General features: G+C 41.2%; 1 protein-coding gene across 6 annotated transcripts in view; it reads left to right on the top strand.

The window, feature by feature from the left end:
* SMARCA2 (SWI/SNF related, matrix associated, actin dependent regulator of chromatin, subfamily a, member 2) overlaps positions 1-21,592 on the top strand; it is a 179,874-nt gene extending 158,282 nt beyond the window's left edge. For all 6 annotated transcript variants that reach the window (XM_053907776.1, XM_053907771.1, XM_053907774.1 and 3 more), the window contains 5 exons: positions 1,965-2,070; positions 2,557-2,658; positions 5,590-5,722; positions 19,404-19,546; positions 20,635-21,592. In XM_053907776.1, coding sequence (XP_053763751.1) covers positions 1,965-2,070; positions 2,557-2,658; positions 5,590-5,722; positions 19,404-19,546; positions 20,635-20,670 — 520 coding nt within the window. In that variant the 3' untranslated portion in view covers positions 20,671-21,592. The remainder of the gene's footprint in view (positions 1-1,964; positions 2,071-2,556; positions 2,659-5,589; positions 5,723-19,403; positions 19,547-20,634) is intronic.
* The last annotated feature ends 240 nt before the right edge of the window (positions 21,593-21,832 follow it).

The raw sequence follows: 21,832 nt of genomic DNA, 5'->3' as shown, positions 1-21,832 counted from the left end.
GACATCAGACCAAGATTGTTTTGGCCATTTTGCCCCTGCTGGAAAGCCCTTTATCACGTTCTTGGTGCAAACAGCTTATTTCTTATTTCACCAAGAGCCCCGCTGAAATCAAGGGTCTGTGCATCACAGGTGTACAAAGCAAAGATGTCCTTGTAATCCATCAATAGAAAAATGACACCATCTGTTGGCAATGTCGAAAATGACATCGTGAAGATGTCATTGAGGGTCAGGTGTTAAATCTGAGATTACAAGGAGGTCTGACTCTTTGTTGAGAAGACACGGATAGAAATAGAAAAACTGATAGCTAATAAATTGCCTTTCAGATACTTCTTTTCAAACAGGTAAAACATTTGTGTGTATAAATCTCAGAATGGGAGGAAAAGAACAAACCAGGAATTGTGGCCCTATGTTGAAGGTGACCATAAATAAACTACTTTTTGTCATGTTTTGCTGGTATAATTTATGGAGGTACAAATAGATTTATCAGCCTGGGGAAAGGGGGGTCAGGGCGGCTGTGGGGTGGGAGAAACTCCTTGGCTCTTCCCACGATAACCTAAAAATCTAATTCCCTGTTAAACTGCAGTCTTCTTCAACCTCCGGTGTGTGCCCCCTGATTTCCATATTCATGAGGCCCATGTATATATTTTAAAAAATAAAACAGAGACCCCCCCCCATGATAGAAAAACTCGCCCATTCCTTTGACAGCGGATTTTCGGTTAATTTATGCAGGCCCCTTTGCACTTCAGCATTTTCCCCACTGGTTGCTAAGCAACCCTTTGAGTTACTGCGCATGCCTTTTTTATGATAACTGTCATTATGAATATTTTTTAATTATACAACTGGGAGTATGGATTAAAACAACATATTGTCACTCATTCTTAGCCACAGCATTCTCCCACACTCCTGGAATCCCCTTCCGAAATTTACATGGTAGTGATTTCTGTCTATTTATTTATTTATTTATTTATTTATTTTTGTATTTCTGCCTTCACAAAGGAAGTAGAGACTGCATCATAAGGGAAGCAAGATTTTGTTGAAAAATGACCATACCATACCTCACAAGCTACCATCGATCTGGATAGGCCAAGCCAGATATTAGAATCTTGAACCTAAATTATGAATATCTTTGTTCCTTCACTCATGTCTGCTTCCAGTATTAAGTGATGTTAAAGCTTATAGTGCCTTATAAACCGTTTTTCAAAGTTGTAAATTAGTAAGCATTTGTTGCTATTAAATTTGCTTTCAAATAAAGCTACCATGAATTTGAGGGAGGGCCCTGCACTAATCCCAGAAACACGAGGTATCTGCGCTTGCTAAATATGTTTGTTCTTTTCTGACCAAATGGCCATATGCACAGAAGTGCAGTTAGGCAAGATGAAGGGGTTCCTCTGGCAAATAATAATAAAGGTATGCGTGGTTCACAGTATGTAAAACACTGTAAAAGGAATAACACAGAAAAGAAAGTGACACAAAAGCTTTTCATTTGAGTTTCCAGAGTCATATTCTAACATACTATTTTCTGAATATACAGGGAGTTTGAAGACAAAGGAGTGTGGAAATAAAGCCATTGTAATTTTTTTTCTTGCCAACTCAATTATTATTCATTAAAAAATGGAGTGGTTGGTTGAATAGGACACTTTTAAATGTTTCTATCAAAACAGAGATCTGTTCACTCTGAAAGAGGAACTCACAGTGGACCTCGCATATCATGTGTGACAGAAGTGGGGATCTAATGGCATTTTAATGTGATTTCAGAGTTAGCACAAGGAGCATTAATCTCTGGTTGTGGGATTTTTCCTGGATTTAAGGGGCCCCTTGTCTATAATATGTGGGGTGCAGTTTTTTGTTTTGTTTTGTTTTTTGTTTTTTTTTGTTTTTGTTTTTTTGACATTTTCTGAAATAAAAGCTTTCCTTGGTAGTACGTGACTGGATATGGTTTTGTTTGTTTCCCCCCAACCTTACAGTTCAGGGCGGCAGCTCAGTGAAGTCTTCATTCAGTTACCTTCAAGGAAAGAGTTACCAGAATACTATGAATTAATTAGGAAGCCGGTGGATTTCAAAAAAATAAAGGTAGATATTTTGTTTACAAACTTTATAAAAAAAGAAAAAGGTAAATTCATTGAAATGATTACAGTCAGGGGTTGGCAGTGGCATCCTGTCTGACCACCGTGGACCCCCACCCCCCCCTCCCCCCAGGCCCCAACTCCTCCATCTGGGGCTCGTCCCTAGAACAGTTGGGATATATCCTTGGGCCTTGACATGTAGATGACTTCATCATGTCACGAGCCCATAGTGTATTCGGTTGCATTTTATTTCAGAAGTTTCAGACTCCTCCCCCCAATCTGGGCGGCTCCTTCCCCCTTGCAAGAAGGAATCCCCGTGGGAGGGTGGCCTCTGTGAACAGCGCCCCCTAGAGTTGTGTAGCCCCACATCCCTGGCAGGGCGGTTATGAAGACAAGGGAGGCAAATCAGGCTTTTTTGGACCAAGTAATGATTTTTGCATTTTTTTCCCCCTTCCTCGTCATTAACCTCAATTTTATCCAAAACCTGCATTAGGAGAGGATTCGTAATCACAAGTACCGGAGCCTGGGTGACCTGGAGAAAGATGTCATGCTTCTCTGTCACAACGCTCAGACGTTCAACTTGGAGGGATCTCAGGTATGTGTCTTTGGTTGCCTGAAAAACTTTCCACCTTCGATGTGCTTATGTGCTTTTAAGTGATCTGTTTCATTTTCTACTATTTGAACCACTGCTACTCCCCCCCCCCCCCGGGGGGGTGCAGAATCAAAAATGAGAAATAAAAGCCTATATCGTACGCGAGTATGTAAATAAATTGAGGCTTTGGCTCTTTCAAATTAAGGCCAGCCTCTGTATCATAGCTGTGCTATAGCTCCTATTTATGCTTTCCCTTCAAGGCTTGGCTTCTAATTGGGGTTGGAATTCAAGGAAATCACTTAGCATAATGCTTCAAGGCTAGAGGTATGGTTTTCTGCTTTTGTAGAGACTGTGCACTTGATTATACTTCACCTTCATTTTTCTGACCATAACCGTACGTCAGGAAATGAAAATACTTTGATTTAAAGCAAATGAACAAAAAAGGGTACACGTAGAAAAAAGAACCATTGCCTTTAATTGCTTACAGAACATGCTTATCAAACCAACCGCAGTGAAGAAGTCCCCTTTCTTACTGTTAGCAAGTCTTAAAGTATACGAGTCAGTGATACTCAGCTGATTAAAATAACTGGCGAGGGGATCCTCTCACGGGAATTATACCTCAATTCCGCTCCCCTTTTGTAAGCACCCCCTTTTCCCCTGTCTGTATTTCTGCTAATGCTCTTGTATCATGATGAAGAGAGGAGAGGTCAGTGTGCCTGCCAACTGGTACAGTGTTAAGCCACCATTCAGTTCCTTGAGCTTCTCTCCTGATCTTGTTTTTAAAATCTTTTATGTCCATTCCAATCATGAAACTGGAGAACAAGAGGACCCTCGCGTGGGCCTTTTATGCCTTTTAGGAAAAGACTGTGCTGTTTCCAGGTTAACGGCGGTAAGTCATGGCCGACCTCAGCAGTAGTTCTTGAAAGCAGGCCTTCTGCAATCCAGACCCTCTTGAAAGAAAGCTCACATGGAAACCAGGGCAGAGAGGGTAATAAGCAAGAGTCGACAAGGATGTCTTCCTGTGAATGACCCCTTGCAGTCGCTGGATGGACCTTTGGGTTCGTCATACTGGACTTGGGCAGCGTGGTGCTGTGCCTCGGGGTCCTCCGGTCCCCCTCTGGTGCCACAGCCGCCCTGTCTCACACGTGAACTAAAGTCCTAAGTGGTCTCTTGGCCGGCTTCCTTCTCCGTCCATCCTGGAAACATGTGGCTCACTCTCTCACCAGCTCCTTTTCCTGCCCATCTACTTCCCACCATGTGCTATTAGATTCTAGAAGGAATTGAATCTCCATAGGCTGCTTCCCAAAGTCGTACCCTACCCTCACACTATAGCCTCTGTCTCTGCTGCTTTTCAGGCTAAGCAGTTAGTTCGTGGTCCAGTCACACCTGCCCCATGAACACACACCCGGATGCACGTGCTGCCGTAAGAAATAGGACAGGGAGAGAGAGCCCGTGTGCCCTTTATGTGGTCACAAGACCGCAACATCTTGCATAAGCAGTCCACCGTCACCACTAGGAAATTGACCTTGCTTGGTGCAATCCCACGTGTATCATATTCTTGCCTCCCCACCTTTCTCACTTGCTGTCTTTCCCTAAATAGCCCCCTCCCTTCTCAGCCCTGATGGAATCCTCCTCACCTGTGCATATCTAGCTGCATTCTGATTTCTGGCAAATTCTACCCCAGTGGCCCCACCTCAGAGCCTCTCCCCATCCTTTCTTCCCTTGTACTACCTCTGGGGCTCACTGTGGCTCTCCCAGTCACCTTAATGAGTGTTTGGCTTCTCACAAAAAAAGGATTATGTTCTAGATCTAGAGTCCAAGGCCATTGGCTTCCGTATTTTTTTTTAATTTGGTAAAACACCTCAAATGTATCATTTTCACCATTTTTAAGTGTGCAGTTCAGTAGTGTTAAGGATGTTCTCGTTGTTGTGCAACAGATTTCCAGAACTCTTTGGTGAAGCCGAAACCCCCTACCCATGAAACACCACCCTATTGACTGCTCCCCTGTCCCTGGGAACCTCTGTTCCACTTTGTGTTGCTACAAATTTGACTACTTGAGATGTGTCATATAAGTGAATCGGACGGTATTTGTCCTTTTCAGACTGGCTTATTTCACTCAGGGCTATGTTCTCAAGGCTCATCCAGGTTTTAGCATATGAAAGGATTTCCTTCCGTCTTAATGCTGAATAATACCCCATTTTCCTTCTGTACTGCATTTTATTTGTCCGTCAATCCACTGATGGACACCTGACTTGTTTCCACCTCCTGGCGGTTACGAATAAAGGTGCTGTAAACATGTGAGTACAAATCTCTCTTTAAGACTTTGCTCTCAATTCTTCTGGACATATACCCAGAGGTGGGATTGCTGGATCGTATGGTACTTGAATTTTTCATTTTTGGAGTAAAAGGACCATGTTTGAACTTCAGATCTCAGCAACTACCACACAGGGCTGTGCTCAGGTCTGTGCATACACTGAAAGTGAGGTATTGATTGGAATAGTCATGGCCAGTACTGATAAGCCAATAATAAAGAACAACTTCCTCCATTTTGTCAGGGGATCTGCATTCTAGACAAGGTTGTGTTACCACAGCATTCGACAAAACACTTCAAGGAACAAATGGAAGTTTTGTAAGTGTTCTGTGTTGCCACAGTTGTGAGGATATCTTACGCAAGTCTACCCTTCCCTAAGTATGTATGCACACGTACGCACACAATTTCAACCACAAGTGGACCCTTTTTCCGTAAGAATATGTGTGTCTATAGTAGAGTTCAGCGTTTTCCTGTTGGGTTTCCCACAGGCATAAAAGCTAACACTGATGTTTCTAATAGGATTCACGTACAGCAAAGCGGGTGTGTGCCTTGACGAAGAGACTGTGGCTGTGATACTGAGTCCTCAGCTTGTGTTTGTAACCGGTGCCCCTGTGACCCTTTAGATCTATGAAGACTCGATCGTCTTACAGTCTGTGTTTAAGAGCGCTCGGCAGAAAATTGCCAAAGAGGAAGAGAGTGAGGACGACAGCAACGAGGAGGAGGAGGAGGAAGATGAAGAGGAGTCCGAGTCAGAGGGTAAGCCCAGGCATGTGTTTCTTCCATTTTTGTGCCTCTTGCCACCTGCAGAGACATTTCCACAGATGCTAACAAAACAGATGTTCGAGTCCGCCATTCTGTGGTCTCTTGTGTCCTTGCTGGGCAACCTCAGGCAGTGTACTTAACCCTGATCAAGGTCAGTGCTCTTCCCTACAAAACCGAGGTATGAGAAACATCCCAATGCATGCAGAGAGCCTAGCATATAGCCGGGCTCGTAGCAAACGCTCGCTGAATGTTGTCTTGGAAAATTAGTGTAATACACATTTTCTACCAACATAGCTGTTAATGACACCTGTCTGTTATGGAACACAGAGGCTCCCTAGCCCGGAAGGACTGATGGAGCATTGATTTCTAGGCATCCCCACTCCCCCTCGAGTTTCTGATTCTGTAACCTGTGTGTTGGGCTCAAGAGAGAACATTTCTGACACTTTCCTGGGAAATCCTGATGCTGTGGGGGCTCAGGAACACACTGTGAGAATCCTTGTCTTAGAAAATAATTGTCAAAGTGAGTTGAGTTGGAAATGGGGTCCATTTTATCCGTCATGGATCCAGTATTGATCTGCCTTTAAAATTTTGATATTTTGTTCATCATGGATTTTTTTGGCATTAGCCTCAAGTATTTCAAACACTGCATTAGTATGTTTATCTCAATTACTTAGTTTCAGTGCCTTTGGAAATTTTTTTAAGTTTTGAAATTTAACTCCAGAAAAGTTAATACGGTGTTCTGTGAGTTTCGGGTATACAATACAGGGATTCAATAATTCTCTACCTTTTTCAGTCCTCTTCATGATAAGTGTGTGCTTTAATCCCCATCATCTATTTCCCTATCTGCTGCCCCCCACCACATCCCCTCTGGGGGATCAGTTTGTTCTCTGTAGTTAAGAGTCTGTTTCTTGGTTTGTCTTTTTCCTTTATTTTTGTGTTTGTTTGTTTCTTAAATTCCGCATATGAATGACATCATATGGTATTTGTCTTTCTCTGACTTAATTTAGCCTAATACTCTCTAGCTCCATCCATGTCATAGCAAATGACATTTATTTTTTATGGCTGAGTAATATTCCTGTGTGTGTGTGTATCACATCTTCTTTATCCATTCAGAAATTTTGCACCCAAGGCAAATACCTCTTTTGTGGAAGCTTCCTCCCAGGTGCCTTCAAAAGTCTAAATTGATTACCTAAGTATGTTCTCACCCCTACCTCCTCCTCTCCAAGTAATTAATCTCTGCCATATATGGTCTTCTGTGTAAAACAGTACAGGTATACTTCAGAAGTTTTTTTTTTTTTTTTATTAGATTTATTCTTCATTACAAACTCAGTACAGACAACTTGGAAAATATTTTTTTAAGAAAGGAAAATGTGTAATACCGCTACCCCATATACATTTAACATTTGGAGAATGGGCCTTTCAGTTTTTTTTCTACATACATTTTCTTTAGAAAACCACAGCACACTGTTTTGTAGCATAATTTTTCTGTATTATGAACATTTCCCAGTAGCAGTGAGTGTCTTAATAACAGCAATATCTATTAACATTCATTAATGAGGCGAACAAAATATATCGATATCACTTCTAAATAACACTGTCGTGAACGTTTTAACCCAAAAATCACTGCAAACATTCTTCAAACCTCTGATTCATGCCTATTGCCCCACAGAATGGGGCACCTGTCTTTGCCAGCGTTGTGTCCCCACACCCCTGTGTCCCCACATCCCTTCTCCATGACATTCTCTTCAGTGATTCTGCCTCCTACTCATTTTACATTTTTCAATTGCATGTGGTTATTCCCCAGTTCTGAGATCCCAGTGTTTGATGATGTAGGTCTACGTAACTTACCTGAGCTAGATCTTTCCCGATTTTAGAGCCACATTTCTAATCTGTTTTCAAATATCTGCCCTCTTAGCCTCATCCGTTGAGGTTCTCAGAGCTCTCTGGAGACTTGATGTATTATCTTTCTATGGCTGCTTTTACAAATCACCAAAATGGAGTGGCTTAACACAACGCGTAATTAGGACCTCACAATTCTAGAGGTCACAGTGTGCTGTGGGTCTCTCTGGACCAAAATCAGGGTGTTCATGGGCTGCGTTCCTCACTGGAGGCCAGAACCCATTTCATGTGCATCCTTCTCATGCTGTGTCTTTTCGACCTCTTTTCTGCCTCTTCTTGTACTTTTTTTTTTTAACTGAGATATAATGACATGTTAGCTTCAAGTGTACAATGTAAGGATTCCATATTTGTATATATTGTAAAACGATCACCACACTAAGTCTGGTTAATATCCATCACCACAGGGGCGCCTGGGTGGCTCAGTCAGTTAAGCTTCCAGCTCTTGGTTTCAGCTCAGGTCATGATGTCCCTGTTCATGGGTTTGAGCCCTGCACCGGGCTCTGAGCTGACAGCACGGACTCTGCTTGGGATTCTCTGTCTCCCTTCCTCTCTGCCCCTCCCTGACTTGCTTTCTCTGTCTCTCAAATTTTAAAAACTTAAAAAAAAAATAGATCCATCACCACAGTTACAAATGTTTCCTTTTGCTGAGAACATACAAGATCTACTTTCTTAGCAAATGTCACATACATAGTATTATCAATTACAGTCACCATTCTATACTCCTGACTTAACTTGTTTCAAACCTGGAAGTTGTACCTTTCAACCTCTTTCAGTCACCCTCCAGCCCCTACCTCTGGCAACCAGCCTCGGGGAGTGTTTTGGTTTTCTTTTTAGGAATTTACATTTAAGTAAGATCATAGAGCATTTATCTTCCTTATTTTACTTAGTATAATGCCCTCTGGGTCCATCCATGTTGTGACAAATGGAAAAATTTTTATGGCTGAATAATAGCCATAGTATATTTTACTATGTATAGTAGTAAATACATTTTACTTAGTATAATGCCCTCTGGGTCCATCCATGTTGTGACAAATGGAAAAATTTTTATGGCTGAATAATAGTTCACTACACACACACACACACACACACACACACACACATTTCCTTTATTCACCCATCAGTGGACACTTAGGTTATTTCAAATCCTGACTATGAGTCATGCCACAGTGAACATGGGGGTTCACACATCTTTTCGATTTAGTGTCATTTTCTTCATGTAAACTCCACAGGTGGGATTGCCAAATAATAAGGTCTGTTTTTAGTTTGTGAGGAACCCCTATACAGTTTTCCATAGTGACTACACAAATTTACATTCTTACCATCAGGGTACGAGGGTCCCCTTTTCTCTGCATCCTCGCCAACGCTTTTTACTTCTGGTCTTTGGGATAGCAGCCCTTTTAAGAGGTGTGAGGTGATAGGTCTTTGCGGTTTTGATCCACATTTCCTTGGTGATGAGTGATATTGAGCACCTCTTCATGTACTTCTTGGCCATCTGTATATGTCTTTGAGAAAATGTCTGTTCAAATGATTTACCCATTTTTTTAATTGGATTGTTTTGCTATTGAGTTGTAGAAGATCTTTCATATTCTGAATATGAACTCCTGAAGGGATAAGATTTGCACACACTTTCTCCCATTCACTAGGCCCCTTTTTCATTTTGCGGATACTTTCTTTTGCTGTGCAGAAGCTTTTTCATCTGATGTAGCCACACGTGTTTATTTTTGCTTTTGTTGGCAATGAGTTCTCGGACCTAACACCATAAAGTCAAGACAAATGTCAAGGAGCTTCCTGCCTATGTTTTCTTCCAGGAGTTTGGTGGTTTCAGGTCTTATGCTTTCAAGTCTTTTACCTTCATTGAGATAATTCTTGTTATGTGATATTTGTATGGTGTGTGATAGTGATCCCGTTTCATTTTTCTGCATGTGGCTGTCTGGTTTTCCCAACACCGTTACTGAAGAGACTGGCCCTTCACTGTTGTACCTTCTTGGCTCCTTTGTTGTAAAGTGACCATGTGTGTGCTTCACTTCTGGGCTCTCTATGCTGTTCCATTGATCTATATGTCTGTTTTTAATGCCAATACCATACTGTTTTGATTGCTGTAGCTCTGTAATATAGTTTGAAATCAAGGAGTGTGATACCTCCAGCTTTGTTTGTTTTCTCAAGATTGCTTGGGCTACTCTGGATTGTTTGAGGCATCACACAAATTTTAGGGGGATGTTTGTTCTATTTCTGTGAAAAATGCCATTGGAATTTTATACATCGCACTGAATCTACAGGTTGCTTTGGGTAGTATGGGCATCTTAACAGTGTTATTCCAGTTGATAGCACAAATATGTTTCCACTTGTTTCATTAATATTGGATAGTTTTCAGTTTACGTGTCTTTCACCTCCTCGGTTAAATTTGTTCCTAGGAACTTTTTTTTTTCCCCCAAGGCAACTGTAAATGGAATAGTTTTAATTTCTTTCTGAAAGCTCATCACTAGTGTTTAGAAATACAAAAGATTTTGGTATATTGATTTTGTATCCTTCCATTTAATTCTTTGATTAGCTCTAACATATTTGAAGTCTTTAGCGTTTTCTATATACATTATCTTCTGCAATTAGTGATAGTTTCAATTCTTTCTTTCCAACTTGGGTGCCTTTTCTTTTTCTTGCCTAACTGCTCTGGATAGGACTTCGGGTACTGTGTTGAATAAAAGTGGCAAGAGTGGGCGTCCTTGTTTTTGTTTCTGATCTTACAGGAAAAGCTTCCAGCTTTTCTCCATTGAGTGTATTAGCTGTGGGCTTATATATAGCCTTTATTATGTTGACGTTTGTTCCTTCGATATGCACTTTGTCAAGAGTTTCTGTCATAAGTGGATGTTGCATTTTTTCAGATGCTTTTTCTACATCTATTGAGATGATCGTGACTTTTATCCTTTGTTTTGTTAAGGTGGTATATCATGTTTATTGATTTGTGATTTGAACTATCATTACATGCCCAGAATAAATGCCTCTTGAGTGTGGGGTAGAATCCTTTTAATGTATTGTTGAACTTGTACTGCTAATATTTTGTTGAGGATTTTTGCATCTATATTCATCACAGATCGTGGCCTATAAAATTCTTTCCTTATGGCATCCTGGTCTGGTTTTGGTATCCGGGTAATGGACTCAGAAAATGAGTTTGGAAGTGTTTCTTCTTCTTTGTTTTGGAAGATTTTGAGAGGATTGGTATTCATTCTTCTTTGAATGTTTGGTAGAATTCACCAGTGAAGCTGTCTGGACCCAGACTTCTATTAGTTGTGACGTGTGTGATTACTGATTTGATCTCCTTACTAATAATAGATCTGTTCATATTGTCTTATCTTTTTATGATTTGGTCTTGATAGGTTTTATATTTCTAGGAATTTATCCATTTCTTCTAGGTTGCCAAATTTGTTGGCATATAATTGTTCACAATGGTCTCTTGTGATCCTTTGTATTTCAGTGGTATCAGCTGTAACTTGTCTTTGATTGATTCTGACACCTCTTTTTTTCTTAGTGAGTGTGGCTAAAGATTTGTCCATTTTGTTTATTTACAAGGAACCAGCTTTTGTTTCAATGTTATTTTCTATTGCCTTTTTACCCTCTATTTATTTCTGCTCTGATCTTTATTATCTCCTTTCTACTAACTTTGGAATTGTTTGTTCTTTTTCTAGTTGCTTGAGCTGTAAAAGTAGGTTGAGATTTTTCTTCTTTCTTGATGCTTCATTCATTGTCATGAACGTCCCTCTAAGAACTGCTTCTGCTGCAGGAGTTTTGGTATGCTGTGTTTTTATTTTCATTTGTCTCAAGTTATTTTTTAATTTCTCCTTTGAGTTCTTTGTTGACCCATGGGCTGTTCACTACCATTGTTTAAGCTCCACATGTGAATAATTGATTTCTCTTTTCATACCACTGTGGTCAGAAAAGATGCTTTGATATTTCAGTCTTCTTAAGTTCATTATTTTTGAGAGAGGCAGGGGGAGACAGAGAGGGAGACACAGAATCCGAAGCAGGCTCCGAGCTGTCAGCACAGAACCAGGTGTGGGGCTCAAACCCACAAACCGTGAGATCGTGACCTGAGCCAGAGTTGGACATTTAACTGACTGAGCTTGATCTATCTTTCCATTATTTGTGACATCTTTAGTTTAGTCATCACCATCTTACAATTTGCAGAGTACAAGTCTTTCATCTCTTTGGTTAAATTCACCCCTAGGTATTTCATTTTTTTGATGCAGTTGGAGGGAGCGTTGTTTCCCAAATTTCTCTGATAGCTATTAGTATATAGAAACACAAATGATTTCTGTATGTTCATTTTGTATCCTACTACATTGCGAAATTCATTTTTTTTGTTCCAGTAGCAGGGTTTTGTTTTTTTCGAACTTTTATTTAAATTCTAGTTAGTGTGTAGTGTTAATACTGGTTTCAGGAGTAGAATTTAGTGATTCATCAGTCACATAGAACACACAGTGCTCATCATAATCAGTGTCCTTCTTAATACCTGTCACCCATTTAGCCCACCCCCCACCCACGTCCCTCCATCAACCCTCCATTTGTTCTGTATATTATGGTTTGCTTCCCTCTCTTTTTTCCTTTCCCATACGTTCATCCATTTTGTTTCGTAAAATTCCACACATTCTAATAGTGTTTTGGTGGAGTGTTTAGGCTTTTCTGGATTTAGTATCGTGTCCTCTGTCCGTAGTGACAGTTTTACTTTTTCCTTTCCAACTTGGACACCTTCTATTTCTTCAATACCTGCTCTGGCCAGGACTTCCACTACTACGTTGAATAAAAGTGGCAAGAGTAGGCGTCGTAGTCTTTTTCCTCCTCTTAGGGGAAGAGCTCTCAGTGTTTCACCACTGAGTATGTTGTTAGCTGCGGGTTTTTTGTATATGGTGTCTTTTATGTTGAGCTATGTTCCCTCTATACTTACTTTGTCAAGAATCTTTACCAGAACTGGCTGTTGAATTTTGTCAGGTGTGTTTTTGGCATCTTATTGAGATGGAATTTTTATCCTTCATTTTGTTAATAGGGCATATTACATTGTTTTGTGGATTTGAAGCCTCCTGCCTCCCTCGAGTAGATCCTACCTGATTGTGGCATGTGATCTTTTCATGCATTGTTGAATTCAGTTTGCTAGTATTTTGCTGAGAATTTTTGCATCGGTGTCCTTCATGTATATTGACCTTTTGGTATCAGGGTAATTAATGCTGGCCTTGTAAAATGAGTTTGAAAGCATTCCTTCTTCAATTGCTGGAATAAGTGGAGAAAGGATAGGTTATAACTGTTAATTGTTTGGTAGAATTCACCTGTGAAGCTTTCTGGTTCTAGATTTTGTTTTATGGTTTTTTTAAATTTTTTTTTTAACGTTTATTTATTTTTGAGACAGAGAGAGACAGAGCATGAACAGGGGAGGGTCAGAGAGAGGGAGACACAGAATCTGAAACAGGCTCCAGGCTCTGAGCTGTCAGCACAGAGCCCGACGCGGGGCTTGAACTCACGGACCGCGAGATCATGACCTGAGCTGAAGTCGGCTGCTTAACTGACTGAGCCACCCAGGCGCCCCTGTTTTATGGTTTTTTAAATTACTGATTCAATTTTATTATATTTGCTGTATTCAGATTTTTTTGTTTCTTCATAACTGAGGCTTCTTAGAAGGTAGTTTCTAGAAATTGATCTGTTTTTCTATTTTCCAATTTGTTGGCATATAATTGTTCATGGTAGTCACTAATTATGCTTTGTGTTTCTGATTTTAAGCCCTCTTTTTCTCTTAATGAGTCTTGGCTAGAGGTTTATTAATTTTAGTTACCATTTCAAACTTCTAGTTCATTGATGTTTTCTATTGTTTTTTTAGTCTCAGTTTCATTTATTTCCTCTCTGATCCGTATTATTTCCTTTCTTCCATTAACTTTGGGCTTTCTTTTTATAGTTCTTATAGATGTAAAATCAATAGTTTATTTGGGATTTTTGTTTCTTGAGGTAGGCTTGTATTGCTATGAACTTCCCTGGTTTTGTTGCATACACAGACTTAGGACTACTGTTTCCATTTTCATTCGTGCAAGAGACTTTCACTTACTTTTTGATTTCTTTGTTGACCCATTGGTTGTTGAGTAGGATGTTGTGTGGTATCCGTGTATTTTTTTTTTCCAATTTCCTTCTTGTGAGTGATTTCCAGTTTCATACTGTAGTAAAAAAAAAAAAAAAAAAAAAAAGCTTTACACGATTTCATTCTTCTTATGTGTATTGACAATTGTTCTGTGGCCCACCATGTTATCAGTACTGGATAATGTTGTATGTGCCTTTGGGAAGAATGTATCTTCTGCAGTGTTTGGTTGGAATGTTCTCTCTACATGTATGAATTCCATCTGATCTCATGTGTCATTTCAATCCATCAACTGATTTAAGCGAGATGATACACTCCTCTACTTTCATTATATTGCTGACATTTTCTTTCTTTATATCCTTTAATATTTGCTTCATGTCCTTAGGTGTTCCTATGTTGGGTACATATATATTTATCAATATTATATCTGCTTCTTGGATTGACCTTTTTTATCATGATGTAAAGCCTCTCCTTTTCCCTTAGTACAGTCTTTGTTTTAAAGTCTGTTTTGTCTGATATAACTTTTGTTGCTACAGGTTTCGATTTGTGTGGAATATATTTATTTCCCATTCACTTCCCTTTCAGTCTGTGTGTCTTCAGATGTCAAGTGAGTATCTTCTAGGCAGGTCTTGCTTTTTCATATCCACTCATTCAGCCTATTTGGACTGGCATATTTAGCCCACTTGTATTTTAAACAATTAATAATAGCTGTGTGCTCACTGCCATTTTGTTCATTGCTTGCTGGAATTTTTATGGTTCCTTTCTTCTTTTGCTCCTTCCTCTGTGGTTGCATGACTGGGGTTAGTGGTATCCTTAGACTTCTTTATTTTTTGTGTATTTACTGGAGGTTTTAGCTTTGTGTTACCAGGAGGCTTACATACAACAGTTTATATTTATTCAGTCCACTTTAAGTTGATAAAAACTTAGGTTTTAACATATTCTAAAGCTCTACAGTTTTATTGTCCCCACCCCCTCCACGTTTTAGGTTTTTAAAGTCACATGCTACATCTCTTTATTATTGTAGTTATAGTTATTTTTACTACTTTTGTCTTCAACCTTCATATTAACTTTACAAGTGATCCGTTCACTACTATTTTTTTCATAGGAGTTGCTCCTAACTTGCACCCTTTGTTTTTAGCTTGAAAAGTCCCTCTTATACTTCTTGAGGTTGATGAACTTTAGCTTTTGCTTGTCTGCAAAACATTTTTCTCTCCAGTTCTGAATGATAAATTTGCCAGGTAGAATGTTCTTGGTTGGCCTTTTTTTTTTTTTTTCTTTGAGCACTTTGCATACATCTGTTACTCCCTTCTGGCATAGAAAGTTTCTGCTGAAAAATCTGATCGTCTTCTGGGGTTTCCCTTGTACTTGTCCAGCTGGTCCAGTTCTGTTTTATTCTGTCTTCTGTGGATCTCTCCTCATGAAGTTTTCAGCTCAGCTACTGCATTCTTAAGCTCTGGGACTTTGTTTATTTAGAGAAAGTGAGCAGGGGAGGGGCAGAAGGAGAGAGAAGGTTAAGCAGGCTCCGTGCCCAGGATGGAGCCCAGCTCAGGGCTTGATCTCACGAGATCCATGAGATCATGACCTGATCTGACATCATGACCATGAGATCATGACCTGAGCTGAAATGAAGAGTTGGATGCTGAACTGACTGAGCCACCTGGGCGGCCCAGCTCTGATTGTTACTGGGTACTTGTTTCTATTTTCTGTCTCCTTGTGGAAGTCCTGTGTTAATCCATTCTCCTACCCAGTTCTGTGAGCACTTTTATGGCCATTATTTTAAACTCCTAACCAGAAAAAGCCCCTAAGAAAATAGAGCTAAGTGATATACCTAAATGTGTACCTTCGTCTTTCATTGAGAACATTATACCTCTGTCTCTTCACCTCCCTGGAGTCTGTGTTGGTTTTGATGCACTCGTTAAACCATGGCTTCTCTCGGTCTTAAAAGCTTAACCGCTTGTTGAAGACGAAACTTACTGAACCCTGCTCTACCTCTTGGTGGTCTCTCACACCTTTGTGATACTCTAAGCAGCCTGTTTTATTTTCAGCAGCTCCCAGTGGTTAAGGTTGGGCCAAGAACCAGTCATGGTCTGAAAGGGGAGGATCTCCGTGAGCATGGCAGTTCAGGCTGCTTAGATACTTTTAAAGTGAGCCAACATCTACAGTGCTGCTGGGTCATAAGCATAAGCTGCAGGCCACGGGAGCCAGATGTCCCGGGGCTGGCAGACATAAAAACCATGGCCCTACATGTAGAAATGGCCCTTTGGGATCTCCTGACTCTCTCTGGAGTGTGGCAGAGGAAGAGCTCAAAGGTAAGGCCTGCCCTGCTAGGTCTTGCAAAAGGATTCCTGCCTGTCTTTAGATAGACGTATGTTTCATTAGAAGATTTTCCCCTCACACTGCATGTGTGAAACCAAGTTAATGGGTCTCTTTCACTAAAAGATTGGGGTTCTTGGACTCTTGCCTTTTGCTTTGCCCTGGGGTGGGGGGGGGGGTAGCTGCCAACATTGGGCACCAGAGGAGGGTACCAGCTCCTGTCCAGGAGATACACTGGGGAGGTAGAGGGAAAGTGCATGATGCCTCCACCCCAGGGAGCACCCCAACAGGCCTTTATAGAAGTGCGTCAGATGAGGCGCCTGCTGCTCAGGCTGAGCTTTTAATAAAACAAGTAAGCCTTTTTCACTTAAAGTCTGGGTGCCTCTGTACTGGGTCCTGGGCCAAGACACCCCATTTTGCAGCTCACTAGAGCCTTGTGGGGGTTCTTGGATGTGAGACTCGTTAGTTTTCCAAGTTAGATGTTTTAGGGACTCCTCTCTGGGCTGCAGGTCTTAAAACTTGGGGTGCCCGATGTGGGACTCAAACCCTTCACTCCTCAGGGAGCATCTCCAGGTTTTGCATTAACCTCCTGAACTGGAAGCACCACCCCAGGGGTGGGGTTTATGGTGAGAATGTGCTTCAGCTCTCCTCTTGATGTGATGTTTTTTCCTCATTTGCCTAATGTGTAGAAGTCACTTAGCTAGTTTGGGGTCGGTGTTTTGTTTTTTTTTTTCCTCCTGCAGAAATTGTTCTGTATATAGTTGTAGAATCAATGTGTCCTCAGCAGGTAAGTTCGGGACTTCCTCTTCTTCTGTTAAGGACTCAGGGCTCCCCTGGTTAATCCAGGCTTATCTCCCCTTCTGAAGGGCAGCTGATTAGCAACAATAATCCCTTTTGCCAAGTAATGTAACATTTTGGGGATTAGGACAGGGACATCTCCAAGGGGCTGTTATTCTGCCTGATAAAGGACAGTTTTCATGGGTACATAATGGTGGGATCATAAAGCCATAGGATGCTGTTTGTAGTGCCTACCTGATAGGTCCCATCTTTTAGTCGAGTTTTGCATGACGGCTTTTTGGAAGTAACACGTTCACTGACACACAAAATCAGGTAGCTTTCGAGTATCTCCCACTCCAAGGTGTATTTAAATTATCTTCTTAAAGAAGTACTTTCTTACCTTTACTGCCAGCCTTCTGCCCTTTCACACCTCGCGTGGATTTTCTGTACTGCAAATGTCAGGAAATGCTCCACCTGTGTAGATAAAGATATTTCATGTCTTCTTTTCGTTTAGCACGTTTTTAGAGGTGGCATGCCCAAGTGCCTCAGTCGGCGAAGCATCCGACTTCGGCTCAGGTCATGATCTCGGGGTTCGTGGGTTCGAGCCCCACATTGGGCTCTGTGCTGACAGCTTGGAGCCTGCTTTGGATTCTACGTCTGCCTCTCTCTCTCTCAAAAATAAACATTAAAATTTTACAAATTTTTTAGAGGGTTTTTAGAGGCCTTGCTTCACATCCTTATGCATTTCTATTAATAGGTCAGCCTTTGCACCCCAGCTTTTCCCCTTTTCCTAAATTACTCCACACACAATAACAGGGCCGTACCTGATAGCTCATGATGCAGCAGACATTTGGGCACAAGGAAGGGAAGCCTTGACTAGAATACTATTTTGTGTACTCGCATTTGCCCACCTTTGCTGCATTCGGGTTGGGTGGAGAACATACTTGGGAACTACAGTTCGGAACAGCTCCAGTCTCCTCTTTGTGGATACCCTGTGCTCTCATGGAAGATTTCATTTGTGTCAATGTTTTGGTGGGTCCCTCCTCTTCACAAAGGAAGTCTGAAAAATTCTCATCATGGTTCAGTCAGTTAAGTGTCCGACTCTTTAAATAAACTTTAAAAAGAAAAAACTCTCATCTCTAAGCTTCCTTCTAGAACTGTAATTCCCTCCATGACAATATCCATTTCCATGTGCCTTGAGACCCAGTAAACATGATATTCCAGTCTAACCGGTTTGAATGAGGGCTACACATCCTTAGTGACTTCATCATCGAATCCTAAACATGGTATTCCACAGACATCTGTCCTGGCCCAGTGCCATGGGACGGATCTTCCTTGTACATTGGAATACGCACCTGCCTCTGTGGTATTTATTGCACGTTGAATCCTCCCTTGTGTTCTTATTCCTGTCCTCAGAATAGCTTTGAAAGGGAAGAGGGATGCCAGTTTTTGAAGGTTCATTGAGCAGAATACTGGTAGAAATTTACCATGTGGATACATGTTCACCATATCTCTCCTCAGTTCTGCCAAACCTGTCAACAAATATTCTAAATTTGAAAAAAAAAAAAAACAAAAAAAACACAAACCTGGGAACTTCAGCACCCACCACTAAAGGGTTAAAGAATTTTTCATGCACCCTTGAAGTAGAACATTTACAGGCTTTAGAAAGAATTAGGTGGGCAGCAGAGGGTGGGTGGGGTGGTGTGCCTGGGTAGCTCAGTCAGTTTTTAAATGTCCAAGTTTAGCTCAGGTCATGATCTTGAGGTTTTTGAGTTCCAGCCCTGCATCAGGCTCTGTGATGATAGCTCGGAGCCTGGAGCCTGCTTCAGATTCTGTGTCTCCCTCTCTCTCTCTCTCAAAAATGAAAAATACTTAGATTTACACCAATATGTATATGAATGGGTAGAAATGTCCCACATATATGAGAATATAGGCAGGCTGTCACATTTGAGCATGCATAAAAAAGTGTGTGTGTGCATGCGCATGCTTGACATCTTTATGTAATTATAAAATGTAAACTGTTTTTTTCTGGAAATAATCACCAGAAAGAGAACAACAAGGAATTACTAGAGATGGCGGGAAAGGAAGCATACAATCATTTAACTTTGCATTTTCTACCTTTCTGTGCTGTTAATATTATTCAACTATGTGAATTTTCTTTTTAAGTCAACTAGAGTGATCTCCATAGTAACACGGGCCTTCAAAAAATTTTTTTAAAAGCCTTACACTTATTTGTACTTTTTCCTGAAAAACCCCCCAGGAGTAGGGAAGACAGCTCTGTTTATCCTGCTGAGGGAGATCCCTGTCTGGCCAGTTAAGAGAACAGCCAAAGAACCCAGCCTTCTGTAAGACCTCATTCCTCATGCTGCCTGCGTAGGGCGATGATGTTAATTTATCCTCCTAACCAAGAAAAGTCTCTGAGTGGAAGGGGGTGCTAACAGGACCATGGAGAACAAGCCTGAATTGAGAGGGTTCTGGATACTCCGCGACCTTCTGATTTGTCACCTGCAGCTTGGCGCCCTTTTTTACTACCTGCAGAAGGACTTACCGCGATGGCTCACTGTGGTTTTGTTTTTGTTGCAGCAAAATCCGTCAAGGTGAAAATCAAGCTCAATAAAAAAGACGAGAAAGGCCGGGACAAAGGCAAAGGCAAGAAAAGGCCAAATCGAGGAAAAGCCAAGCCCGTAGTGAGTGATTTCGACAGCGATGAGGAGCAGGAGGAAAACGTAAGTGGACCAGGCTTTGACTAAGGCCCAGAAGCCCTCTCCCCGCTTTCCCTTTTTCGTAACCCTCTTTATTTTCCAGAAATGGAAACACCAAGACTTGGGGAGATTTTGTTATTGAGGGATATGAACTAAAGCTGCATGATCTAGGACAAAGAATTGCGGGCTTTGTGTTTAGGGCCTTTTTCATTTTTCAAAAATGAAAAACTAGTCAATCGTGTTTCCTTTCCTCCTTTCTTAATCTTCCCGTCACTTCCCAACACAGTTTTCTCCATGGCAGGTTATTTTTCATGGTGGAAAAATTCAGGAGCACTTATGGAGCCAGGCCCTGAAAGAATTACCTTCCCATATGATCCATAATTAACGTTTCTCTTACTTGCAACATAGCCCAGAAACCAGGGCCAAGGTTCCATGTGCTTACCTCCAGGTCATAGTAGCAAACAGCAGAAGTTGAATTCAGACTCAAACAGTACAACACCGTCCCCAAATTCTGGAGGCAAGTGGCATTGCTGGCAGAAACTTCCGCCACCGGCCTTGGGAAATCCCCTCCACTTATTCACTTTCCAGAAGACCTCAGGCTATCACTCGCCCCCCTCTTTTTTCTTCTTCTGGACAGAGAATTTAACGTTGTGGTCCGTGTGCTGCAGGGCACCACCATTTGGGTCTGATGAAAACATTTGAGAATTCTTACCCCAGCCCCACACCCAGCCTTCACCCTTGGCCCAGGCTTTTCGAATACATTTAAAATGTTGTGTTTTCTTTCGAAGACGTCCCCGTGAGTAGACCTCCAACGTATAGTACTTTTGCCTCTGGTGAATTTTCTAAACCCATAGTGTTAAGAATTATCAGCCTTGAACTTTTCATGCCACAGTGAAAGCAAGCAAGACAGATGGTGGGAATTCCTTTGGGATTTCCCAGCGGGGGCTCCCCTTTTTAGCCTGAATTCCTCACAAGCGTCTCGCCATCTTGACACAGAACGAAGAGACTTGGGTTGACTGTTTCCAAAATGTCGTGTCTTTTCTGCCTTGCCCTCGGGATGGTTTATTGCTTTTTTCTTAGGTGTCATTTCCTTCATTTTGTCTTATTTTTAGGAACAGTCAGAAGCAAGCGGGACTGATGATGAGTGAGGAGTACGGGCCTTTTTTTCCTCGGTAGAACTGAGTTCCTTCGTCCCCTCTCTCATTTCTGCCCAGTGAGTTCATTTGTCCTATGGGCCCTGGGTTGTTTCTATAGCATCTTCATCTATAAACTAGCTTTAGGATAGTGCCAGACAAACATATGATATCATGGTGTAAAAACACACACATACACACACACACACACAAATATTTGTAACATATTGTGACCAAATGGGCCTCAAAGATTCAAAGATTAAAACAAACAAAGCTTTTGATGGAAAATATGTGGGTGGATAGTATATTTCTATGGGTGGGTCTCATTTGGTAACGGTTTGATTGTGCCTGGTTTTACCACCTGTCCAGATGAGAAGATTTTTTTGTCTTTTTGTAGCACTGATAACCAGGAGAAGCCATTAAAAGCCACTGGTTATTTTATTTTTCATCAGGCAATTTTCAGAGTTTTTATTTGTTCGGTATTGTTCTTTTTGTTTGTTTGTTTACACTGTGGTACATATAAGCAACTTTAATAGGTGATAAGTGTACAGTAATTAGACTTCACCTGCATAGACATTTTTCCATTTTATGCTCTATGATCTGAAAAAAAAATGCTTTTGAACTGTATACGATTTATGTCTACTGTAAACATTGCTGAATTTTTTTTTTTTGCTCTTGATTTCAAAACAAAGTTTTGTTGAAAACGCTATTGAATATTGCAATCTCTCTAGTGTATTGGATGGCTTCCTTTGTCAGCCCGATCTCCTATGTTACTGATGTGTATCGTCTCCTTCTCCCTAAAGTGTACTTAATCTTTGCTTTCTTTGCACAATGTCTTTGGTTGCGAGTCATAAGCCTGAGGCAAATAAAATTCCAGTAATTTCCAAGAATGTGGTGTTGGTGCTTTCCTAATAAAGAGACAATTTAGCTCCACCAACACTGCCTCTTGTTTTTTGAGTTCTAGGGGATTGAAACCGTGGTGCCTGAGAGAAGGTCTCCTGCAGAGGGCTGGGCAGTCTCTTACTCCGGAAGGCTTGTGGGGGTGCGGGGGGGGGGGGGGGGGCGCGGAAAGACCTAGAAAGCTGGTCTCCTGGAATGAACCAGGTTTGTCTCAAGGGAGAGCCCATTGCTTTCATGACTTTAATCTCAAGCAACAGGAGACATCTGGTGCCATGGA

Source organism: Panthera pardus, unplaced genomic scaffold, assembly GCF_024362965.1.
Source record: "Panthera pardus isolate Hobbes unplaced genomic scaffold, ASM2436296v1 HiC_scaffold_20, whole genome shotgun sequence".
Taxonomy (NCBI): Eukaryota; Metazoa; Chordata; class Mammalia; order Carnivora; family Felidae; genus Panthera; species Panthera pardus.
This window is presented reverse-complemented; position numbering and strand designations above follow the sequence as displayed.